The sequence below is a fragment of the Oncorhynchus keta genome, chromosome 1, assembly GCF_023373465.1.
Source record: "Oncorhynchus keta strain PuntledgeMale-10-30-2019 chromosome 1, Oket_V2, whole genome shotgun sequence".
NCBI lineage: Eukaryota > Metazoa > Chordata > Actinopteri > Salmoniformes > Salmonidae > Oncorhynchus > Oncorhynchus keta.
In genome coordinates, this window is record NC_068421.1 from 12,150,956 (window position 1) to 12,172,290 (window position 21,335).

Genomic DNA, 21,335 nt, shown 5'->3' on the forward strand with positions numbered 1-21,335 from the left:
TGTCTGTACCCAGGTCTCAGCTGTTCAGCAACACACTAGCCAGGTGGGTACCAACAGCAGTGTCTGTACCCAGGTCTCAGGTGTTCAGCAACACACTAGCCAGGTGGGTACCAACTGCAGTGTCTGTACCCAGGTCTCAGCTGTTCAGCAACACACTAGCCAGGTGGGTACCAACTGCAGTGTCTGTACCCAGGTCTCAGGTGTTCAGCAACACACTAGCCAGGTGGGTACCAACTGCAGTGTCTGTACCCAGGTCTCAGCTGTTCAGCAACACACTAGCCAGGTGGGTACCAACTGCAGTGTCTGTACCCAGGTCTCAGCTGTTCAGCAACACACTAGCCAGGTGGGTACCAACTGCAGTGTCTGTACCCAGGTCTCAGGTGTTCAGCAACACACTAGCCAGGTGGGTACCAACTGCAGTGTCTGTACCCAGGTCTCAGCTGTTCAGCAACACACTAGCCAGGTGGGTACCAACTGCAGTGTCTGTACCCAGGTCTCAGGTGTTCAGCAACACACTAGCCAGGTGGGTACCAACTGCAGTGTCTGTACCCAGGTCTCAGGTGTTCAGCAACACACTAGCCAGGTGGGTACCAACTGCAGTGTCTGTACCCAGGTCTCAGCTGTTCAGCAACACACTAGCCAGGTGGGTACCAACTGCAGTGTCTGTACCCAGGTCTCAGGTGTTCAGCAACACACTAGCCAGGTGGGTACCAACTGCAGTGTCTCTACCCAGGACTCAGCTTTAAGTATACCCACCCAAGTACTCATACCCCCAAACCACATACCTAACTGCAAAAGAATGTGTTAGGATGAGGCTTTCCTCCCCTCCATACAGGCTAGAGATATCAGACCATGCTGACACAGTATGCAGCATGAGGGCTAAACTCAGACACGAACAGAGGTGTGGTAAACCTCAGTATTAACATGGACTGCAGAAACTCCCTACCAACTCATCACACCTATTGCCTCGGCACACATACATACACACGCGCACACACACATACACACGCGCACACACACGCACACACACACACACACACACACACACACACACACACACACACACACACACACACACACACACACACACACACACACACACACACACACACACACACACACACACACACACACACACACACACACACGCGCGCACACACACACATACATACACACGCGCACGTTACAAGAAGTGAGGAGGAGCTCATAAGAATAACTTAAAAAGAAAACAAAGCAGGGACTTCCGGGAAAGGGAGGCCATCTATTTTTATTGAAAGGGATTCCCTTAATTTCCTACATTTTTTAAAACGAGAAACAGAGCTCTACTGCTGACCTCTCCGTATTCATAATGTCATAAGAACTTCCTCTGCAGAAGGCAGACTATACTTTCTTCCACATTCCCTCTTTAAAACATAATAAAAAGTAGAATAAACAACTATCTTAGTCCTGACCTGACTGTTTATGAAAGTGATTTGATATTCAATAAAAATGGTCTGAAATGTTTCACGAGCAGGACCATCCACACTACACTAGGCTGTGCTGAATCTCTACAAGGACTCACTATTACAACTATGACTGCCATTTTAGCCTTGATGTGTTCTTCCCTCATAAAGACTGATTCAAAAATTCTGAAAACTATTCTGATGTGAACCATGTTGCACAACTATAAATTACACTACTACATTATACAATCCAGAGAGAGATTTGAAACCCCTATGAAACCACTATGAAAAACACATGGTATGTTCCATTTGCTTTAGCTTCTCCAATAACCATCATTATATATATTTTTTTTTTTTTTTTTTTTTTTTTTACCTTTATTTAACCAGGCAAGTCAGTTAAGAACATATTCTTATTTTCAATGACGGCCTAGGAACAGTGGGTTAACTGCCTGTTCAGGGGCAGAACGACAGATTTGTACCTTGTCAGCTCGGGGGTTTGAACTCACAACCTTCCGGTTACTAGTCCAACGCTCTAACCACTAGGCTACGCTGCCACCCATGTGCTTTTTCTCTAGTCTATAATATCCCAGTCAGGGGCTGTTCTCCTTTGTCCCGAAAGGGCCCTGCTGGGTGAACCTTCTGAGTCTGAATCCTGCCATTTGAGGCTGTCAAAGGGGGTAAGCTGTGCCCTAGGAAACTAAGAAAAACCAAAGCATTCTCCTACCCTACATGCATTCCTGTCTCAGTTACATCATGCTGGCTGGCATACATCAGATAGGTACTTTATAGCATTGACTTGCAAGCAGTGGCTTGTTGCCAGGCCAGTGATGAAGGACTAGAGATGATGAATGGAGCTTGTTTTTTATTTAATTCCATGATGGTGATTTTATCTTTTGTTGTTGAACTTTCTGAAATTGGAATTCCGTGTAGAGGCCAGATCTACAGAGTAAAAATGTTCCTTCCACTTTGACATTACAGAGTATTTTGTGTAAATTGTAGAATGTTTTTGTTGATGAATTAAATCCATTTTAACCCCCCTTTGTAACACAACTAAATGTAGAAAAAGTCAAGGGACGTGAATACTTTCTGAAGGTACTGTTCGTCAATCCTGCTCACTATACCTTATCCAACCTATTAGTTCCACCACCCACACATGCAATGACATCTCCTGGTTTCAATGATGTTTCTAGAGACAATATCTCTCTCTTCATCACTCAATACCTAGGTTTACCTCCACTGTATTCACATCCTACCATACCTTTGTCTGTACATTATACATTGATGCTATTTTATCGCCCCCAGAAACCTCCTTTTACTCTCTGTTCCAGACGTTCTAGACGACCAATTCTTATTGCTTTTAGCCGAACCCTTATTCTACTCCTCCTCTGTTCCTCTGGCGATGTAGAGGTGAATCCAGGCCCTGCAGTGCCTAGCTCCACTCCTATTCCCCAGGCGCTCTCTTTTGACGATTTGTGTAACCGTAATAGCCTTGGTTTCATGCATGTTAACATAAGAAGCCTCCTCCCTAAGTTTGTTCTATTCACTGCTTTAGCACACTCTGCCAACCCGGATGTTCTAGCTGTGTCTGAATCCTGGCTTAGGAAGACCACCAAAAATTCTGAAATTTTAATTCCAAACTACAACATTTTCAGACAAGATAGAACTGCCAAAGGGGGCGGTGTTGCAATCTACTGCAAAGATAGCCTGCAGAGTTCTGTCCTACTATCCAGGTCTGTACTCAAACATTTTGAACTTCTACTTTTAAAAATCCACCTCTCTAAAAACAAGTCTCTCACCGTTGCCGCCTATTATAGATAACCCTCTGCACCCAGCTGTGCTCTGGACAACATATGTGAACTGATTGCACCCCATCTATCTTCAGAGCTCGTGCTGCTAGGCGACCTAAACTGGAACATGCTGAACACTCCAGCCATCCTACAATCTAAACTTGATGCCCTCAATCTCACACAAATTATCAATGAACCTACCAGGTACCTCCCCAAAGCCTTAAACATGGGCACCCTCATAGATATCATCCTAACCAACTTCCCCTCTAAATACACCTCTCCTGTCTTCAACCAAGATCTCAGCGATCACTGCCTCATTGCCTGCATCCGTAATGGGTCAGCGGTCAAACGACCTCCACTCATCACTGTAAAACGCTCCCTGAAACACTTCAGCGAGCAGGCCTTTCTAATCGACCTGGCCGGGGTATCCTGGAAGGATATTGATCTCATCCCGTCTGTAGAGGATGCCTGGATATTTTTTTCTGATAGAGCTGCAAAATCTGGACCCCTACAAATCAGCCGGGCTAGACAATCTGGACCCTTTCTTTCTAAAATTATCTGCCGCAATTGTTGCCACCCCTATTACTAGCCTGTTCAACCTCTCTTTCGTGTCGTCTGAGATTCCCAAAGATTGGAAAGCAGCTGCGGTCATCCCCCTCTTCAAAGGGGGGGACACTCTTGACCCAAACTGCTACATACCTATATCTATCCTACCATGCCTTTCTAAGGTCTTCGAAAGCCAAGTCAAGAAACAGATTACCGACCATTTCGAATCTCACCATACCTTCTCTGCTATGCAATCTGGTTTCAGAGCTGGTCATGGGTGCACCTCAGCCACGCTGAAGGTCCTAAACGATATCTTAACCACCATCGATAAGAAACATTACTGTGCAGCCGTATTCATTGATCTGGCCAAGGCTTTCGACTCTGTCAATCACCACATCCTCATCGGCAGACTCGACAGCCTTGGTTTCTCAAATGATTGCCTCGCCTGGTTCACCAACTACTTCTCTGATAGAGTTCAGTGTGTCAAATCGGAGGGTCTGCTGTCCGGACCTCTGGCAGTCTCTATGGGGGTGCCACAGGGTTCAATTCTTGGACCGACTCTCTTCTCTGTATACATCAATGAGGTCGCTCTTGCTGCTGGTGAGTCTCTGATCCACCTCTACGCAGACGACACCATTCTGTATACTTCCGGCCCTTCTTTGGACACTGTGTTAACAACCCTCCAGGCAAGCTTCAATGCCATACAACTCTCCTTCCGTGGCCTCCAATTGCTCTTAAATACAAGTAAAACTAAATGCATGCTCTTCAACCGATCGCTACCTGCACCTACCCGCCTGTCCAACATCACTACTCTGGACGGCTCTGACTTAGAATACGTGGACAACTACAAATACTTAGGTGTCTGGTTAGACTCTAAACTCTCCTTCCAGACCCATATCAAACATCTCCAATCCAAAGTTAAATCTAGAATTGGCTTCCTATTTCGCAACAAAGCATCCTTCACTCATGCTGCCAAACATACCCTTGTAAAACTGACCATCCTACCAATCCTCGACTTTGGCGATGTCATTTACAAAATAGCCTCCAATACCCTACTCAACAAATTGGATACAGTCTATCACAGTGCAATCCGTTTTGTCACCAAAGCCCCATATACTACCCACCATTGCGACCTGTACGCTCTCGTTGGCTGGCCCTCGCTTCATACTCGTCGCCAAACCCACTGGCTCCATGTCATCTACAAGACCCTGCTAGGTAAAGTCCCCCCTTATCTCAGTTCGCTGGTCACCATAGCATCTCCCACCTGTAGCACACGCACCAGCAGGTATATATCTCAAACCCACTGGCTCCATGTCATCTACAAGACCCTGCTAGGTAAAGTCCCCCCTTATCTCAGCTCGCTGGTCACCATAGCATCTCCCACCTGTAGCACACGCTCCAGCAGGTATATCTCTCTAGTCACCCCCAAAACCAATTCTTTCTTTGGCCGCCTCTCCTTCCAGTTCTCTGCTGCCAATGACTGGAACGAACTGCAAAAATCTCTGAAACTGGAAACACTTATCTCCCTCACTAGCTTTAAGCACCAACTGTCAGAGCAGTTTACAGATTACTGCACCTGTACATAGCCCACCTATAATTTATCCAAACAATTACCTCTTTCCCAACTGTATTTATTTTGCTCCTTTGCACCCCATTATTTTTATCTCTACTTTGCACATTCTTCCATTGCAAAACTACCATTCCAGTGTTTTACTTGCTATATTGTATTTACTTTGCCACCATGGCCTTTTTTGCCTTTACCTCCCTTCTCACCTCATTTGCTCACATTGTATATAGACTTGTTTATACTGTATTATTGACTGTATGTTTGTTTTACTCCATGTGTAACTCTGTGTCGTTGTATCTGTCGAACTGCTTTGCTTTATCTTGGCCAGGTCGCAATTGTAAATGAGAACTTGTTCTCAACTTGCCTACCTGGTTAAATAAAGGTGAAATAAAAATAAAATAAATAAAAAATCACTTCAGTATACCTGCATGTTGTATTAATGGCAATGACCTGTATATACTGTATACAGTAACTCAGTGATGCCAATTTAGCAATTTTGTTGCTAGATTTAGCAACTTTTCAGACTACCCCGGAAACTTTTTATTCAAACAGCACCGAGCAGCAAATTTAGATACTTTTAAAAATGTATTTGGAACTTTTAGCAACTTTTGAAAAAACACTCAAAAGCTAAAATGCACGCATTTTCCCTCTAAAATGACACAAAAACGATTTTCTCTGTCACACACTCAGTTACAACACACGTGCCTGGCTGCAAAAGTGCATTGTGAATCACGTCAGCAGCAGGCGCTCAGCTCGTGCACAGGCAAATTGTTGTTGGCCGACTGCAGCAGTAGTAGTACGGGTTCGATGAGCCAAACCCAATGGATATAGTTGGTCACATATGTATGATCTTGAACAGAACTTACAACATCAAACAACATGTCTCAATCAAAATTCTACAGCCAGAAGTACAGAAAAGAGTTGGTTGGAGTCTGTACATGAACAAATGTCAAATCATATTTTTCGCCGAGATGGCCAATCAATTTGAGTAATGTTATTGTGTATTCTACGTAATTATGCAGTTTTACGTTAGCACGCAATGACATCACAACGTAATTTTGCAACTTTTAGCAACAAATCAACCTGCCTATAGCAACTTACCCTGAAAATGAATTGGCAACACTGAACTGCATTCTGTTATAATTTCATTTTTTGTACTTCACGTGTGTTTTTCTTATTTAAGCAAAATCTCTAGCTTAGCAAAGTAGCTACCCTAAAAGGTTGCCATATTTTTTTGATGTGTGACAGTATGATTCACTTTCATATTAGCTGCTTTTTCCGCTAGGGAATCCATTACTGTTCTTCTGCATTGTTGGAAAGACCTCATAAAAGCTCGTTTCACCGTACAGTTTTAGACCTGCTGTATGTATCCGGTGTACATGACAACACTAAAGTTGAAGCCCTTCTCTCTGCCAGGGGCCTACCACTGACAGCTACGGCACTTTAAAAACATTTTACGTAGCCAACCAGTGAGCACTGCAGTTCAGATAGGCTGAACGACTACGTAGCGGCCGTAGTTTCAATGGTAACTACGCCAGCTTCACTCTTGGTGCAGAAACAAGACATCAACTGCAGATTATGCAGAAGTACCCACTCGCCTAAAATTAGGATAGTAATGTTAGTTTTTAAGTTGCAGATATAATGTAGTGCTTTGATGTCCACATTCGGTCTTACAGTCGAAGCGACCTCTTTAACTCGTAAGTACGGTATCTAGCTAGCTAGATGAAACTGTTATGAACTTGCTAGCTATAGGTAGCATGATAGCTACGCTAACTAGCTACCTACCCAGGTCGTTAGCTTTCCAGGTAGATCGCAAACGCCATAACATGCCAGTTCATATATACCTCAGTGATGCCAGTGCGTTTCGTCTTTACAACTGGCCGTCAGTTTGCTGACGGTACGTTATTGAACGTTTATGGACCACGGTTTTTAAGATAAATAGCTATCTTAGCAATGCAGCTAGCTAGTGAGTAACAAGTGGTTTGGCTTGACAGGCTTTTGGTTAGCCCAGGTAGGGATGTGTGACATCGTCAGAGTATGACATTAGCTGCTTTTTTTCACCAGGGAATCCGAAAACAATCTGTTCACTTGAGCCACAAAACAAGAAGTGAGAGATGCCTCACGGCTCGGATGACGCCCGCAAGCAGTTCGTCCTCACCACGACAGGGAACTACTTCGGTCTAAAGCCGTCTGCATCCCTGGTTGGGTCTGAGGAACTCAACAACTTCTTAGATGATGGTAACGAATTCGTGCTTGCTGTCAACAAACACGAGAATGACCTGTGCCTGTCAAACAAGGTATACTAGACAATACAACATAACATATCCAATTAGTAATATTGTAAAATACATTGATAAACATACACTTCTTTCTCTGTTCACATCTAAGATACCAAGATAAGAACATACGTTTTTCTTGTTAACCAGGAACTTAGCTATGGACTTTATAATTTTGTTCCTACATAATTGAAATTGACCTAACCGCAAACCAATATCCTAATTATTTTCTTATGGCTGTTTAAAGATTGAGGCTGGGTACAGCAGAGAGAAGGTGCTAGTGTTCTTTAAGCTGCATCCCACAGTGATAACAGAGGAGAACCTGCACCAGAATGTCCTGGTGTCCTCCATGCTAGAGTCTCCTATCAGTACCCTCTACCAGGCCGTGCGACAGGTGTTCGCCCCTATGCTACTCAAGGTGGGATCGGTTGCCTGTGTGATGAACATATATACCTGTGTACTAAAGAGGTAATACCTTTATACCTTGCAGGTGTGTGTTATAGATTTTTAAAAAATGTATTCCCTTATTCAAGGATGAGCGGTGGAGCTCAGCATTTGACCCTAAGCTTGCGGGCCTGCTAAGTGAGCTGGAGCAAGGGCTAGGCTCTGTGGTCCGCAGGGCTGGAACAGAAGACTCTGGCAAGAGGAGTCCAGGGGAAGATGACATCCTGGGTGGGTGCACACTGCTCATCACATGATTCAGAATAGCCTGGATCCGGATCTCTATGAGCTTTAGCAAACCCCTCAGCCAAGGATATATCTACTAGTACATCAACATGTAACAGGGGAATTACATCAAATAATATCAAGACATAAGAGCAACAACGATCCCCGGTTTAATCATAGTTCAAAGTTTAAAACCTCCTGTTGGTGTGTTCCTCTGTCTGTGCAGGTATCCTGACCCCGGTGGATGAATTCCAGTACTGGGCTGATCTCTCCGAGTCTGGGGACAGGAGCACTGTGAGAGAGAGGGCCGCACACTTCTCTGAGCTCTTCAAGCCCATAGAGAAGGCATGGACTGCATGTCTACTACCATTATATCATGTCCAGTGTGCCAAAGAGTGAAAAAAAAAACAGGACTAGACAATCATTTGTGCCAAATGTGATATCCCTCCTAAATATCATGGGCTAATGTCTCGATCCAATCACAAAGACCAGCAGGCTTCTCATACTGTATATTACTGTCATGAAGTTCTATTGTGTATTGTCCATTGTTATTGTGTATGACGTGTATAATACTGCCACAAATTTCCCCCAAGGGGACAATAAAGGCAGTAAAGTAAAGAATGTTCCCGGCTCAGATTGTCCTCATCTGCTCACTCACCATACCCCAGACTCATCCCAATCAATCATGTCATGGTCACCATCATCCTATGATGGACGAAAGAGGAAGGAAGGAAGGGGTGAGTGAGCATGTTGACCGACTCATCCCTCTGTGTGTATCAGGACTACAGTGGTCTGGATGGTGTCTGTCTGGCTGATGCTGTGGAGCTGGTGGAGGTGAGCAGAGACACACTGGATGACGTGTGGAGGCAGAACGACCATGATCCTTTTCCTGAGACACGCATGCTCAGACTCATGGACGTCATCGGTATGCCACACACACACACACACACACACACACACACACACACACACACACACACACACACACACACACACACACACACACACACGCCCACACATGCCCACGCCTGGAGCTGAAAATGAGCTGTCAGAGAGCTACTGTATTTATTATGGTGTTGCGTTATTCCAGAAGGCCTGCCATGGCTTGTGTTTCTGACTGTGTGTTTATGTGTGTCAGGTGGTGCGCTGGGCAGGTACGTGCAGAAGAAACTGAGTGGTGTGAAACTCTTTTTGGACCCGTTCCTGTCTGTGAGGGAGAGCCTGAGAGTCGGCCTGGTCATCTGTGAGCAGTGGGTGTCGGCCTGTGAGCACCTGAGTGGACAGGTGTGGAAGAGATACGCCCCTTACCCCTGGAAGGGAGACAAGCATCGCCCACAGGCCCTGCACAGCCTGGCTCAGAGACTGGATGAGGTCAGATGCACCAGCTGTCAATCCTTCTCAGTGTCATTAACATCATAATTGTATATCAGGAAGTATAGGATAGCCATGCACTCATCTTCATGGATCCTTTTGACTAAGCCACAACACCCCACTTCCTTTTTTTCTTAAGTGACAATGTTTCTGATATTCTATCCTGTGGTTACTGATGAAGCTTTACCATATGACTTAATGACGTGTGTGTGTGTGTGTGTGCTGTATATTTGACATGTATGACTGTCCGTGACTCATCTTTCACCACTTCTCTTTCTGAGGAGGTGACGATCCGTACGGTTCTTGACAAACTCTGACCTGTGTGTGTGGATGTGTGTCTCAGGTGGTGACGATCCGTACGGTCCATGAGAAGCTGCTTCGTCTGCTGCCTGGAGGAAAACAGCAGGCCTTGGCCTCGGCTCGCGTATTTGAACCCTTCTCTGGCCTCAACCCCTTACACTACAACCCCTATACTGAGGTATGTCAACAAATTGGCAACAAACAGACTTCAGCATCTGACTTCACCCTATTAGAATCTGAAGTCAAATGTCTTCTGTTTGCTGACGATCTGGTGCTTCTGTCCCCAACCAAGGAGGGCTTATAGCAGCACCTAGATCTCCTGCACAGATTCTGTCAGACCTGGGCCCTGACAGACCTGGGCCTTGACAGTAAATCTCAGTAAGACCAAAATAATGGTGTTCCAAAAAAGGTCCAGTTGCCAGGACCACAAATACAAATTCCATCTAGACACCGTTGCCCTAGAGCACACAAAAACTATATATACCTCGGCCTAAACATCAGCACCACAGGTAACTTCAACAAAGCTGTGAACAATCTGAGAGTCAAGGCAAGAAGGGCTTTCTATGCTGTCAAAAGGAACATAAAATTCGACAAACCAATTAGGATCTGGATAAAAATACTTGAATTGGTCATAGGGCCCATTGCCCTTTATGGTTGTGAGGTCTGGAGTCTGCTCACCAACTAACAATTCACAAATTGAGACTCTGCATGTAGAATTCTGCAAAAATATATTTTGTGTACAACGTAAACCACCAAATAATACATGCAGAGTAGAATTAGTCCGATACCCACTAATTATCAAAATCCAGAAAAGAGCCGTTAAATTCTATAACCACCTAAAAGGAAGCGATTCCCAAACCTTCCACAACAAAGCCATCGCCTACAGAGAAATTAACCTGGAGAAGAGTCCCCTAATCAAGCTGGTCCTGGGGCTCTGTTCACAAACAGTAACAGATGCCACAGAGCCCCAGGACAGTAACACAATTAGACCCAATCAAATCATGAGAAAACAAAAAGATAATTACTTGACACATTGAAAAGAATTTACAAAAAAACAGCGCAAACTAGAATGCTATTTGGCCCTACACAGAGAGTACACAGTGGCAGAATACCTGACCACTGTGACTGACCCAACCTTAAGGAAAGCTTTGACTATGTACAGACTCAGTGAGCATAGCCTTGCTATTGAGAAAGGCCGCCGTAGGCAGACATGGCTCTCTAGAGAAGACAGGCTATGTGCTCACTGCCCACAAAATGAGGTTGAAACTGAGCTGCACTTCCTAACCTCCTGCCAAATGTATGACCATTTTAGTTACATATTTCCCAGACCCACAAAGAACAAATCCAATTTTGATCATCTCCGGGTTCCATTGGGTGAAATACCACAGTGTGCAAGATTTCTGACTGTTTTGCCATAAGAAAAGGGCAACCAGTGAAGAACCAACACCATTGTAAATACAAGCTATATTTGTTTTTTATTTTCCCTTTTGTACTTTAACCATTTACATCATTACAACACTATATAGACATAATATGTCTTGCGTTGCCAATGTGAACATGTGAATTGAAATTGAGATTTATTTTGCTGTTCATTTTTGTATTGTTTATCTACCTCACTTGCTTTGGCAATGTAAACATATGCTTCCCATGCCAATAATGCCCCTTAAATTGAATTGAAAGACAGAGAAAGAGGGAGTATGTAAAATGACAGAACTACATATTAGAAGCTTTAATGTTTACGGAGTTACCTGAGCTGGTTGATGTCTCTCTCTCTGCTGTAGCCTCTGTGGAGGGCGGCAGTAGCCCAGTTTGAGCGAGCCATCGCCCCAGCAGAGCAGGAGGTGGCAGGCAGACTGAAGGCCTACATAGCAGATGTACAGGACAACCCACAGCAGGTCAGAACATCACTTGTCTAGTTACATGAAGTTGAATTTCATTGTTTTGAAAATGCTGACCTCATTATTAATTCATTGAACTTGTGTATACAGCTGCTGCAGGTGTTTCAGAAGCACAAGGAGCTGATCAGACGACCCAACGTCAGCAAGGAGCTGCAGTCAGAGAGAGAGACTCTGCTGGCCAGACTTCTGGAATACATCAAGGGTCAGTAGGAGTTCAGTACTTCAGAGACTATGTCATAATGTTGTTTGTCATGTCACCCCTCATGTCCTAATCCTGAACTGACCTTTGACCCCTCCCAGTGCTGCGGACAGACTTTGAGGGTCGTTGCCATGGCGCCCCGGGAGAAAAGTCCGGCCCCCTGGCTGGCCGGAATCTCCCTGAGGTCGTCAACAACATTGTATGGGTCCGCCAGCTTCTCCATAAGGTGTGTGTACAGTTCGTCTCTTTCTCTCTGTGTGTGTGTGTGTGTGTGTGTGTGTGTGTGTGTGTGTGTGTGTGTGTGTGTGGATTGATCGGCTGACTGTTTGTACCTGAGGTGGAGGACTCCATCAAGATAGCGCAGGCTCTGCTGTCAGACCTGTCAGGGTTCCGCTCATTCCTGCGGTTCTGTGACGACCTGCTGGAGGTTCTACGGGCCTACGAACAGGAACAGTTTGATGACTGGTCCAGAGACATCCTCTCTGGCCTCTCTGACCCCAAGTCTGGCATAAGGTCAGTTGAGAACCATACAGCAATTTGTTTGTCTGTCTGTCCATCAGTCCATCCATTCTGTATTAATACTGTATAATAAACCCACTGTTCTCCCTCCAGTCTTCAGGCCAGTAACCGTGTGATGGAGCTGGACCATATAGATGGGAAGCTGAAGATCCAGTACTCTGACCGTCTGGTGACTCTGCTGAGGGAGGTCAGACAGCTGTCAGCCCTTGGCTTCCCCATCCCAGCCAAGATCCAGCAGGCTGCCAACACTGCAGACAAGTTCTACAGGCAGGCCATCATCCTCAAACAGGCAAGGACACACACACACACACACACACACACACACACACACACACGTCCTGTATTTTATTTGTGTTGAGATGTTTGTGTCTGGCAGGTGGCCCACTTCTACAACACCATCGACCAGCAGATGATCTCCTCTCAGAGACCCATGATGCTCAGCTACGCCCTGGCCTTTGAGCAGGTCATCAAGGTACTGACTCATCCATAGGCTTATAGTTCTGTTACCAGCACCTCCCCCCGCCCCAACCGAATGCTTTAAGGAATACCATTTCAAGTATCCTGTCCCTTTTCCCAATGCAGCAGAATCCACGGTCCCAACCCCGGGACTCTGGCGGGAAGCTGCAGATCACCTGGGACAATCCCAAAGAGCTGGAGGTGTACATTGGAAAACTCCAGTCTGCCGCAGAGAGACTCTCCACTGAGAACCGGAAACTGAGGAAGTGGCACACAGACTTCACTGAGAAGGTGGTGGCCTTGATGACTGTGGACCTGCTGAGGCACCAGCAGCGCTGGAAGGACGGCTTACAGGAACTCCGCACCGGGGTCGCCACACTGGAGGCACAGGTAACCACGGAGAATGGTAGGGAGTCTGGCTAGAGAGCTGAGATTAGGGTAAGAGTTATAAAGGTCTGTGTTTAGTATTTGGTATTTAATTAGGATCCCCATTAGCTGTTCCAAAAGCAGCAGCTACTCTTCCTGGGGTCCAACACAAAACATGAACCATGACATAATACAGAACATTAATAGACAAGAACAGCTCAAGGACAAAACTACATACATTTTTAAAAGGGCATATGTAGCCTACATATCAAGGAATACACACAACCTATCTGGGTCAAATAGAGAAGTGGCGTTGTGCCGGGAGGTGTTGCTTTATCTGTTTTTTTGAAACCAGGTTTGCTGTTTATTTGAGCAATATGAGATGGATGGAAGTTCCATGCAATAATGGCCCTATATAATACTGTACGCTTTCTAGAATTTGTTCTGGATTTGGGAACTGTGTAAAGACCCCTGGTGGCATGTCTGGTGAGGTAAGTGTGTGTGTCAGAGCTGTGTGTAAGTTGACTATGCAAACAATTTGGGATTTTAACACATTAATGTTTCTCATAAAAATAACAAGTGATGCAGTCAGTCTCTCCTCAACTCTGAGCCAAGAGAGACTGACATGTATAGTATTTACATCAGCCCTCTGATTACAATGAAGGGCAAGACGTGTCGCTCTGTTCTGGACCAACTGCAGCTTAACTAGGTCTTTCCTTGCAGTATTGGACCACACGGCTGGACAGTGATGAGGGTATGTTTGGTTAAAGTCTTTACTTCCTGTCTGCTATTTGATGTTGATTGTGTGTTTGGTGATGTAGGGGTTCAGGTCAGGGGAGATGAAGGCCTGGAGGCAGCACTGGAACCACCAGCTGTACAAGGCTCTGGAACATCAGTACCAGACTGGACTGGAGGCTCTCAACAAGAACCTGCCTGAGATACACATAGACCTCACTTTCAAGTTAGTGCCACTCTGTCTCTCTCTCTGTCTCTCTCTCTCTGTCTCTCTCTGTCTCTCTCTCTTTGTCTCCGTCTCTCTCTTTGTCTCCGTCTCTCTCTCTCTCTCTGTCTCTCTCTGTCTCTCTCTGTCTCTCTCTCTTTGTCTCTGTCTCTGTCTCTCTCTCTTTGTCTCTGTCTCTGTCTCTCTTCGTCTCTCTCTCTGTCTCTCTCAGTCTCTCTCTCTTTGTCTCTGTCTCTCTCTCTTTGTCTCTGTCTCTGTCTCTCTTCGTCTCTCTCTCTGTCTCTCTGTCTCTCTCTCTTCTGTCTCTCTCTCTCTTTGTCTCTCTGTCTCTGTCTCTCTCTCTCTCTCTCTCTTTGTCTCTCTCTCTTTGTCTCTGTCTCTCTCTCTTTGTCTCTGTCTCTCACTCTTTGTCTCTCTCTCTCTCGGTCTCTCTCTCTGTCTCTCTCGGTCTCTCTCTCTCTTTGTCTCTCTTTGTCTCTGTCTCTCTCTCTCTCCTAGGGTAATATAATATACTGCATTGTAAAATAGTAAACCGTATAAGCTCTGCTCTGCTGTCGTCCCCATCTTTAGGCAGGGTCGTCTTCAGTTCCGTCCTCCTTTTGAGGAGGTGAGGGCCAAGTACTTCAGAGAGATGAAGAGGTTCATCTCTATCCCGAACCAGTTCAAAGGAGTCAGCGCTCAGGGGGAGGAGCTCATCTTCAGCGTCATGATTGACAGGAACGCATCAGGCTTCCTCACCATCTTCAGCAAAGCAGAGGACCTCTTCAGCCGTCTGCTGGGCGTTCAGGACAAGTTTAAGGTGTGTGTGTGTTAAAAAGTGTTGCTCAGTGGTTGACTGTATTGGAATATCCGTCATTAACTAATGTACCAGGATTCTGTCTTTTAAAAAGAATACCTCCTTGATTTGAATACATTTGGGGTAATTGTTATATTTCTGGCATGGTTTTATTTATTTGATTGACACTGGGTTTAATTTCCCTTCTAATGGTACAGTGGTAGTCTTTTCAGTGTCCTTTTATGCGTCCTGTGGTTTTAGGAGGGAAACCCCCTGTCCCCAAAAGCAAAGCTTTCTTCTGCCTTTTCTACCACTCATGAAAGTAATATGGTTCACAGTTTTTCACAGTTTCTGTCACCTCCCGCACAGAAACTCAATCAACAGACGCACATGTGGTCCAGATTAGACACACACACAAACTGACTGAATGGCTTTATGTGATGAAGACCCAAGTCAAGCCAAATCAAAGTCCATCTAGTCTCTACCTGAACCACGTCTATCTGTATATATAATGTCTGTAATATCTGTCTGTTTGTTTATATAATATCTGTCTGTGTATATAATGTCTGTCTGTTTGTTTATATAATATCTGTCTGTGTATATAATGTCTGTAATATCTGTCTGTGTATATAATGTCTGTCTGTGTATATCATGTCTGTAATGTCTGTCTGTGTATATAATGTCTGTTTGTGTATATAATGTCTGTGTATATAATGTCTGTTTGTGTATATAATGTCTGTAATATCTGTCTGTGTATATAATATCTGTAATGTCTGTCTGTGTATATAATGTCTGTTTGTGTATATAATGTCTGTAATATCTGTCTGTTTATATAATATCTGTCTGTGTATGTAATGTCTGTCTGTTTGTTTATATAATATCTGTCTGTGTATATAATGTCTGTGTATATAATATCTGTAATATCTGTCTGTGTATATAATGTCTGTAATGTCTGTCTGTTTGTTTATATAATATCTGTCTGTGTATATAATGTCTGTAATATCTGTCTGTTGATATAATGTCTGTTTATATAATGTCTGTAATGTCTGTCTGTGTATATGTCTAATGTCTATCTGTGTATTTAATGTCTATCTGTCTGTTGATATAATGTCTGTTTATATAATGTCTGTAATGTCTATCTGTGTATATGTCTAATGTCTGTCTGTGTATATGTCTAATGTCTATCTGTGTATATAATGTCTATGTCTGTCTGTTGATATAATGTCTGTTTGTTTATATAATGTCTGTAATGTCTGTCTGTTGATATAATGTCTGTCTGTTGATATAATGTCTGTAATGTCTGTCTGTTGATATAATGTCTAATGTCTGTCTGTGTATATAATGTCTATAATGTCTGTTTATTTATATAATGTCTGTAATGTCTGTCTGTGTATATGTCTAATGTCTGTCTGTGTATATGTCTGTCTATCTGTGTATATAATGTCTAATGTCTGTCTGTGTATATAATGTCTAATGTCTGTCTGTGTATATAATGTCTATAATGTCTGTCTGTTGATATGTCTGTCTGTTGATATAATGTCTGTAATGTCTGTCTGTTGATATAATGTCTAATGTCTGTCTGTGTATATAATGTCTATGTCTGTTTGTTTATATAATGTCTGTAATGTCTGTCTGTTTATACACTGCTCAAAAAAATAAAGGGAACACTAAAATAACCCATCTTAGATCTGAATGAATGAAATATTAAATACTTTTTCTTTACATAGTTGAATGTGCTGACAACAAAATCACACAAAAATGATCAATGGAAATCAAATTTATCAACCCATGGAGGTCTGGATTTGGAGTCACACTCAACATTAAAGTGGAAAACCACACTACAGGCTGATCCAACTTTGATGTAATGTCCTTAAAACAAGTCAAAATGAGGCTCAGTATTGTGTGTGTGTGGCCTCCACGTGCCTGTATGACCTCCCTACAACACCTGGGCATGCTCCTGATGAGGTGGCGGATGGTCTCCTGAGGGATCTCCTCCCAGACCTGGACTAAAGCATCCGCCAACTCCTGGACAGTTTGTGGTGCTACGTGGCGTAGGTGGATGGAGCGAGACATGATGTCCCATATGTGCTCAATTGGATTCAGGACTGGGGAACGGGCGGGCCAGTCCATAGCATCAATGCCTTCCTCTTGCAGGAACTGCTGACACACTCCAGCCACATGAGGTCTTGCATTAGGAGGAACCCAGGGCCAACCGCACCAGCATATGGTCTCACAAGGGGTCTGAGGATCTCATCTCGGTACCTAATGGCAGTCAGGCTACCTCTGGCGAGCACATGGAGGGCTGTGCGGCCCCCCAAAGAAACGCCACCCCACACCATGACTGACCCACCGCCAAACCGGTCATGCTAGAGGATGTTGCAGGCAGCAGAACGTTCTCCACGGCGTCTCCAGACTCTGTCACGTCTGTCACATGTGCTCAGTGTGAACCTGCTTTCATCTTTGAAAAGCACAGGACGCCAGTGGCGAATTTGCCAATCTTGGCGTTCTCTGGCAAATGCCAAAGGTCCTGCACGGTGTTTGGCTGTAAGCACAACCCCCACCTGTGGACGTCGGGCCCTCATACCACCCTCATGGAGTCTGTTTCTGACCGTTTGAGCAGACACATGCACATTTGTGGTCTGCTGGAGGTCATTTTGCAGGGCTCTGGCAGTGCTCCTCCTGCTCCTCCTTGCACAAAGGCAGAGGTAGCGGTCCTGCTGCTGGGTTGTTGCCCTCCTACGGCCTCCTCCTCTGTCTCCTGGTAGTGCCTCCATGCTCTGGACACTACGCTGACAGACACAGCAAACCTTCTTGCCACAGCTCTCATTGATGTGCCATCCTGGATGAGCTGCACTACCTGAGACACTTGTGTGGGTTGTAGACTCCGTCTCATGCTACCACTAGAGTGAAAGCACCGCCAGCATTCAAAAGTGACCAAAACATCAGCCAGGAAGCATAGGAACTGAGAAGTGGTCCGTGGTCCCCACCTGCAGAACCACTCCTTTATTGGGGTTGTCTTGCTAATTGCCAATCATTTCCACCTGTTGTCTATTCCATTTGCACAACAGCATGTGAAATGTATTGTCAATCAGTGTTGCTTCCTAAGTGGACAGTTTGATTTCACAGAAGTGTGATTGACTTGGAGTTACATTGTGTTGTTTAAGTGTTCCCTTTATTTTATTGAGCAGTGTATAATGTCTGTCTGGTTATATAATGTCTGTCTCTCTGTCTATAATATCTGTAATATCTGTCTGTGTATATAATGTCTGTCTGCGTATATAATGTCTGTAATGTCTATCTGTGTATATAATGTCTGTCTGTGTATATAATGTCTGTGTATATAATGTCTGTAATGTCTGTCTGTGTATATAATGTCTCTAATGTCTGTCTGTGTATATAATGTCTGTCTGGTTATATAATGTCTATCTCTCTGTCTCTATAATATCTGTAATGTCTGTCTGTGTATATAATGTCTGTCTGTGTATATAATGTATATAATGTCTCTGTTTATATCATGTCTGTAATGTCTATCTCTGTATATCATTTTTAATGTATGTTTGTGTGTATAATGTCTATCTGTGTGTATAATGTTTGTAATGGCTGTCTGTGTATAATGTGTGTATAATGTTTGTAATATCTGTCTGTGTATGTAATGTCTGTGTTTGTAATGTCTAATGTACAGTGAGTTTTCAAAACATTAGGAACACCTTTTTAATATTGAGTTGCACCCCCCTTTGCCCTCAACTTCCTCAGTTTGTTGAGGCATGAACTCTACAAGGTGTTCCACAGGGATGCTGGCCCATGTTGACTCCAATGTTTCCCAAAGTTGTTTTAGGTTGGCTGGGTGTCCTTTGGGTGGTGGATCATTCTTATTACACACAGGAAACTGTTGAGCGTGAAAAACCCAGCAGCATTGCAGTTCTTGACACAAACCGGTGCACCTGGCACCTACTACCATACCCCGTTCAAAGGCATTTAAATATTTTGTCTTGCCCATTCACCCTCTGAATGACACACATACACAATCCATGTCTCAATTGTCTCAAGGCTTACAAATCCTACTTATTTTCCACCATAATTTGCAAATAAATTCATAAAAAATCCTACAATGTGATTTTTCAGGATTTTTTTTCTCATTTTGTCTGTCATAGTTGAAGTCTCCCTATGATGAAAATTACAGGCCTGTGTCATCTTATTAAGTGGGAGAACTTACACAATTGGTGGCTGACTAAATACTTTTTTGCCCCACTGTATGGCTGCATGTCTGCACTCTGAATCTCTGAGATGTGTGATCTATACTAGCATATATCTATCTTTGTGTTCTCTCTGTAGGAGTGGGTGGTGCTGGGCCAGGTTGACATGGACGTGTTGGTGGAGAAGCAGCTATCGTCTGTCCAGGACTGGGAGAGGAACTTCAAGGCCTTGAAGGCCAGAGGGAAGGAGTCAGAACGCCTGCCCAGGTACACAGCCTCCCACAGGCCACATAGCTTCCATTGATCTGTTGCAGTCGTGGTAAAAGCCGTTTTTGTCTCTTTCAGTCTGGAGAAGGTTGACTGTATCACAGTGAACTGTGAGCCAGTGAAGGCAGTGATTGATGACCTCATTCAGAGACTGTTTGACACCCTGCTGATGTCCCTCAGAAAGTCCATACAAGGTAAAGCCTGGATTTACACTTGAATGTATATATGCAAATCTCCCAGTGACATCAATGTATGATTGTTGATGTGTCTTTTGTGCAGAGGTTTTCCGACAGTTTAGTTCATATGTGACATGTTACCTCTCCCCCTCCAGGCCATACCCTAGACATAGACAGTTTAGTTCATATGTGACATGTTACCTCTCCCCCTCCAGGCCATACCCTAGACATAGACAGTTTAGTTCATATGTGACATGTTACCTCTCTCCCTCCTCCAGGCCATACCCTAGACATAGACAGTTTAGTTCATATGTGACATGTTACCTCTCCCCTCCAGGCCATACCCTAGACATAGACAGTTTAGTTCATATGTGACATGTTACCTCTCCCTCCTCCAGGCCATACCCTAGACATAGACAGTTTAGTTCATATGTGACATGTTACCTCTCCCCTCCAGGCCATACCCTAGACATAGACAGTTTAGTTCATATGTGACATGTTACCTCTCCCCCTCCAGGCCATACCCTAGACATAGACAGTTTAGTTCATATGTGACATGTTACCCTCCCCCTCCAGGCCATACCCTAGACATAGACAGTTTAGTTCATATGTGACATGTTACCTCTCCCCCTCCAGGCCATACCCTAGACATAGACAGTTTAGTTCATATGTGACATGTTACCTCTCCCCCTCCAGGCCATACCCTAGACATAGACAGTTTAGTTCATATGTGACATGTTACCTCTCCCCTCCAGGCCATACCCTAGACATAGACAGTTTAGTTCATATGTGACATGTTACCTCTCCCCTCCAGGCCATACCCTAGACATAGACAGTTTAGTTCATATGTGACATGTTACCTCTCCCCTCCAGGCCATACCCTAGACATAGACAGTTTAGTTCATATGTGACATGTTACCTCTCCCCTCCAGGCCATACCCTAGACATAGACAGTTTTGTGCAGAGGGGTTTTACGACAGTTTAGTTCATATGTGACATGTTACCTCTCCCCTCCAGGCCATACCCTAGACATAGACAGTTTAGTTCATATGTGACATGTTACCTCTCCCCCCTCCAGGCCATACCCTAGACATAGACAGTTTAGTTCATATGTGACATGTTACTCTCCCCCTCCAGGCCATACCCTAGACATAGACAGTTTAGTTCATATGTGACATGTTACCTCTCCCCTCCAGGCCATACCCTAGACATAGACAGTTTAGTTCATATGTGACATGTTACCTCTCCCCCTCCAGGCCATACCCTAGACATAGACAGTTTAGTTCATATGTGACATGTTACCTCTCCCCCTCCAGGCCATACCCTAGACATAGACAGTTTAGTTCATATGTGACATGTTACCTCTCCCCTCCAGGCCATACCCTAGACATAGACAGTTTAGTTCATATGTGACATGTTACCTCTCCCCTCCAGGCCATACCCTAGACATAGACAGTTTAGTTCATATGTGACATGTTACCTCTCCCCTCCAGGCCATACCCTAGACATAGACAGTTTAGTTCATATGTGACATGTTACCTCTCCCCCTCCAGGCCATACCCTAGACATA

The 21,335-nt window shown here is 44.4% G+C and overlaps 1 protein-coding gene across 5 annotated transcripts in view; it reads left to right on the top strand.

The window, feature by feature from the left end:
- Positions 1-21,335, top strand: part of LOC118394486 (cytoplasmic dynein 2 heavy chain 1) — a 399,197-nt gene that overhangs the window by 8,598 nt on the left and 369,264 nt on the right. For 3 of the 5 annotated variants that reach the window (XM_052503950.1, XM_052504159.1, XM_052504103.1), the window contains exons 1-19: positions 6,875-7,039; positions 7,407-7,639; positions 7,866-8,036; positions 8,152-8,290; positions 8,511-8,629; positions 9,065-9,209; positions 9,423-9,655; positions 9,999-10,133; positions 11,737-11,850; positions 11,944-12,055; positions 12,154-12,278; positions 12,390-12,565; positions 12,665-12,860; positions 12,948-13,043; positions 13,154-13,417; positions 14,215-14,354; positions 14,925-15,153; positions 19,462-19,589; positions 19,668-19,783. In XM_052503950.1, coding sequence (XP_052359910.1) covers positions 7,457-7,639; positions 7,866-8,036; positions 8,152-8,290; positions 8,511-8,629; positions 9,065-9,209; positions 9,423-9,655; positions 9,999-10,133; positions 11,737-11,850; positions 11,944-12,055; positions 12,154-12,278; positions 12,390-12,565; positions 12,665-12,860; positions 12,948-13,043; positions 13,154-13,417; positions 14,215-14,354; positions 14,925-15,153; positions 19,462-19,589; positions 19,668-19,783 — 2,821 coding nt within the window. In that variant the 5' untranslated portion in view covers positions 6,875-7,039; positions 7,407-7,456. The other 2 variants (XM_052503998.1, XM_052504034.1) reach the window with 2 other exon arrangements.